Source organism: Leopardus geoffroyi, chromosome A1 (genome assembly GCF_018350155.1).
Source record: "Leopardus geoffroyi isolate Oge1 chromosome A1, O.geoffroyi_Oge1_pat1.0, whole genome shotgun sequence".
NCBI classification, from domain to species: domain Eukaryota; kingdom Metazoa; phylum Chordata; class Mammalia; order Carnivora; family Felidae; genus Leopardus; species Leopardus geoffroyi.
In genome coordinates this window covers 83,076,860-83,081,495 of record NC_059326.1, presented here as the reverse complement: position 1 = coordinate 83,081,495, position 4,636 = coordinate 83,076,860, and the positions used below count along the sequence as shown (strand labels likewise).

At 35.7% G+C, this 4,636-nt stretch overlaps 1 protein-coding gene across 1 annotated transcript; it reads right to left on the bottom strand.

Moving 5' to 3' along the window:
- Window positions 1–3,698: 3,698 nt before the first annotated feature.
- LOC123597110 (olfactory receptor 2AJ1-like) lies at window positions 3,699–4,636 on the bottom strand. The gene is given in 2 exon segments (XM_045475527.1): window positions 3,699–4,600; window positions 4,603–4,636. Coding segments are annotated over 2 exon segments (936 nt in total).

Here is a 4,636-nt window from a genome sequence, read left to right as displayed (position 1 = left end):
GATGAGGGAGGGACAGAAGAAGAGAGGACATAGGTGAGGATGAGAGTGTATCACATATTACAATGCATGCTCTTGCTTTTTTTGACTTTGAGCTTCACGTGGGTTTTCCTTCTATGAAATTGAAGAAGCCATATAGCCATCAATTCCAACCATTTGAATTCTTTTAGCTGTAAATAATAATGAATTTTCAGTGCAATAGTGTTAAAGCTACATGGAGACCACGATTTTCTCAGCTCTAGACTAGACAGTTGCACAGCATTTTTCTTTTCCTTTCCTTTCCTTTCTTTTCTTCTCTTTTCTTTTCTCCTTTCCTTTACCTTTTCTTTCTTTCTTTCTTTCTTTCTTTCTTTCTGAAAAACTGAGGTGGAATCATTCCAGTGTGACTGTAGATTTTTGTGTGTGAGCTGGTTGATTCCACATGGGAGAAGAATGCCACAATTTCCTCACAGGCCAAAAGAGAATGATCAAGATGAAAATATTTATAGAGTATTCACATCCTATTGGGATAATAACATGAACCCAAATCAAAGCAATCAAATAAGTTGTTCTAATCACACCTTATAAAAATGTCAAACTGTCTGTAGGATGGGGGAATGGTTAAATTATAATAAAAATGACCAAAGATTTGGAATCTAAATCATTCATGAGGAAAAAAGATAAGATTCAAATAAAGGAACTGAATTAGTTGGGTTGGAATAATTAGAATTTAGAAGTGATTAAATCATTGTCTTTAGTGATGTGATTCTGTTTGACATTAAGGAAGTGGGTCATCTAATTGTTCATTTAAAAGGAAAAGGGCAATAAGGGACCAGCGGCAATTTCAGTCATCTACGAAAAGTAAATTTTTGTTTTAGTGAGGCTTAAGCTTACATTAAACAGTGTTGTTTCCCCACCAGAGAAATTCCAATCTGAGAAGAGAGAAATATTGTTTTCTCATTCTCCCTTACCCCCACACTATCACAATTCTTAGTTTTATATTTTGTCTTCCAAAATGGTTTATTTCATTTCTTTTCAGAACTTTAGGGAATGCTGCTGTATTAGATAACTTTATCTTCTCTTTTTAGACATTTCTAGAGAAAGGTTTCCAATTAGTTAGAAAGTAGGTGTTTTCTGACACATGGCTTTGTTCTCCATGAGGAGAGATTTTGACAAGGCAATGGACTTTTTATGGGTGTTGAGTTACTGTGTCTTTTTCTTAACTGCTGAGTTAAGTTGTTTATGCTTCACATTTACCAGAACTCTGCTGACAAGTGCTGTGACATCTGCTATGGTGAGCAAATGAATGAGAACTTTGCCTGAGGACTTTCTTTTCCCAGTTTCTCTCATTTATTATCTTAAGAAGAAGTAGCATTTTGTTCCTGCATGGTGGAAAAGAATACTTCTACAACTTTTTGTAAAGTAACCAGACCCTTAGAGCAAGTAAGAACTATGTATTTCACTTTCTTTATCAGCTCAAGTCCCATCCAAGAGAACACCTCCTGCTTCATCCCAGTTGTGGAATGGAAATCCACCATACTGGTTATTGGGATAGGGGAAAGTTCTTTATGTAGTTAATGAGACATAATAGGTGTTATTATAAGGCTGTTCCCAAACTGTAGTACCACTTCACTGAAACAAATTGAAACAGAATGACTCTTTGAGTGTATTTTAAACATTCTGTGTAGGGTATTTATAAACCACTGCCTTTCTTGTGTTATTTAGTGTAATATAATGCTTATATTGGAAAGAAAACTAAAGTGCAAAGAACTTAGCTTTATTAGAAATGATGGAACCTGACAGTTGACACTTAAGTACATGCTTATGGGCTAAAGCACAAGTCCTTGCATATATCTGCTCAATCACTGTCATAAAGATTTCTGGCTTAGGGCAACTGGATGACTCAGTCTGTAGACTATGTGACTCGATCTCAGGGTTGTAAGTTCTACTCCAGGTTGGTTATAGAGATTACTTAAAAATAAAAAGTGTTTAAAAACCATTTCTGGTTTATACTTCTCCCCCAACCCACCCTGCCCTATACTTCAAATGATACATATTCTTTTGTTTAAAAATAATTTATATTAATAACTTACATGAAGAATATCCTAAAACTTTGTTACTTACCCATTTTGTACTTCAAAACATCTCTTTCATATAATCTTTGACATAGTTCAGATTTAAAAATAAATCACCCTTATTTTCCCCAGACATTTAAGGGGTGACTTATGAATATACCTTCTAATTTCCTTTTTTTTTTTTTTTTTTTTTTTTTTTTTTTTTTGGCCAGGTACATTTCATATCCCTCACTGTCCTTTATGGATGTTAAATAATTGTGTCTAAATAATTTTATATTGTGCTATGTTAGTAACCCAACCAAAACCATTAAAATGTGATGAATCTAGGGGTGACTGGGTGGCTCCGTCAGTTATGATCTTGGCTCAGATCATAATCTCTCAGTTCGTCAGATCAAGTCCTGAATTGGGGTCTGAGCTGATAGTGTGGGGCCTGCTTGGGATTCTGTCTCTCTCTTTCCCCCTTCCTCGCGTGTGTGCTTTCTTTCTCTCTCTCTCTCTCTCTCTCTCTCTCTCTCAACATGAATAAATAAACCTAAAAAAATCTAAAATGTGATTAATATAAAAATATAAGAATAAAATGGAATGATATAGTAATAAATTAGTAAATCTTTTAGGTTCAATTGCAGTCCATTTGTGTTCATACTGTCAGGCGTTAGAACAGGAATACTTCCACATTTATAGATTCAGCTACATTCACTCTATTTACCCTTCTGCTAAAATGTGAATCACTTTCACATTACATGGCAGAAAGTCGCTAGAAATGTAAAAAAATAAATACATCCATTCTAGTAATATCATCCTGCAAATAACTGTCCATTTCCACCAAGTCCAATATAGTTATGTATTCCTAAAAATAAAGAGTTGAAACTATAAAAAGTCTTAATATTTATTATTTTAGATAATAAGAGTAATTTCATAAGATAATTGAAATTTTAATAAGAAGGAAAATATTTAAATATAGTAATATAATTGGCTTTTTGTTTAGGTTTATAATCTAGCCCTTTTATTTAAAAGATTAGAAACCAAGAACTCAGTTTAGTTCTTATCCTCACTTAAGGATCCTTGGAAAATGTTACATCCATAGATTTTCTGTGGTGGTTGGCCTCTTTCAAGCACTGATATTGATATACTTTCCCTTTGTAGCTGAAAAAAACATCATTAATTCGTTTCCTTTTCTTGGTGAAATTTCATCATCATTACCATGGCTACCTCCACCCCCCTTAAGTACCACCATTCCAACTGCACCATCATAACATTTATTACCACTAACACCATCACCATCAATCATCATCACCCCTGGAGAACCTAAATCCTAGGGACTCACAATCTGAGAGTGTGGGCCTAACGTTCTCATAAAGAAGATAAACGTGTCTCAATAGAATTATATATATAATCATATGTATAAATAAATATATAAGTATAAATACACAACTATATACAAAACTACATAAAGTATAAAAGTATATATATATATATATATAGGCTGAAGTAGCACAGTATAAAATTTAGACACAGTTATTTAACACAGATATATATATATATATATACACACACACACACCAGTACTCAAAACTGGACATCTAAGAAGGGCTTATTTAGACTGAAATAGAAATAGATAGTGATTAACATTCATCTTAAGTTTGTGGTCTAATTTGAGGTTAAGCAGCACACCAACACCATTTTCAGAGCACATACCACCTCCTTGTTTCTGAGACTATATATGAGGGGGTTCATCATGGGGGTGAGGATGGCACCAAGCATAAAGAGAACCTGGTCCAGCTTGGAACTGTGATAAGAACTAGGTCTCATGTAGGCCAGCATGGTTGGACCAAAGTAGAGGCATACTACAGTCAGGTGGGAGGAACAGCTGGCCACAGCTTTATTTCTGGCTTCCAGTGAGTTCATGTGGAGGACAGAAAGGAAGATGAGAGCATAAGAATATAAGATAAAGGACAAGGGAATGAGGAGAACCATAATGCTTGTCATCACTACAGCTTTCTCATAGGCAGAGATGTCCTCACAGGCCAATTTTAGGATGGCCATGACCTCACAAAGGAAATGGGAAATCTCTCTGGAACCACAGATGGAGAAATGCATAGCATATGCTGTGTGTGCTAGTGATGTAAGGGCACTCCCAGCCCAGGATATGGTAGCCATCTCCAGGCATACTTTCTGGCTCATGATCAGGATGTATCTCAGAGGGTTGCAAATGGCCACATACTGGTCAAAGGACATGAGGGTGATGAGGATACACTCAGCAATTTCTAAAGTCAGGAAGAAAAAGATCTGAGTTCCACAGGCCACCTGTGAGATGTTTCTCTTTCCTGAAAAGAAGTCGGTTGCCATTTCAGGTACAATACTAGAGATTAATGTCAAGTCCATGAGAGCCAGTTGGCTGAGCAGAAAATACATAGGCGTGTGGAAGTGAGAATCCATCCAGATCAGGAGAATAAGGATGAAGTTTGTAGTGAGAGCCACAATGTATATCAAAAGGATGGCAGAGACAAGAACACTGACATATTTTATACCAGGGAAGAGCCCCAAGAGGAAAAATCTGTATTTGAAGACTCATTTCTTTCACCCAT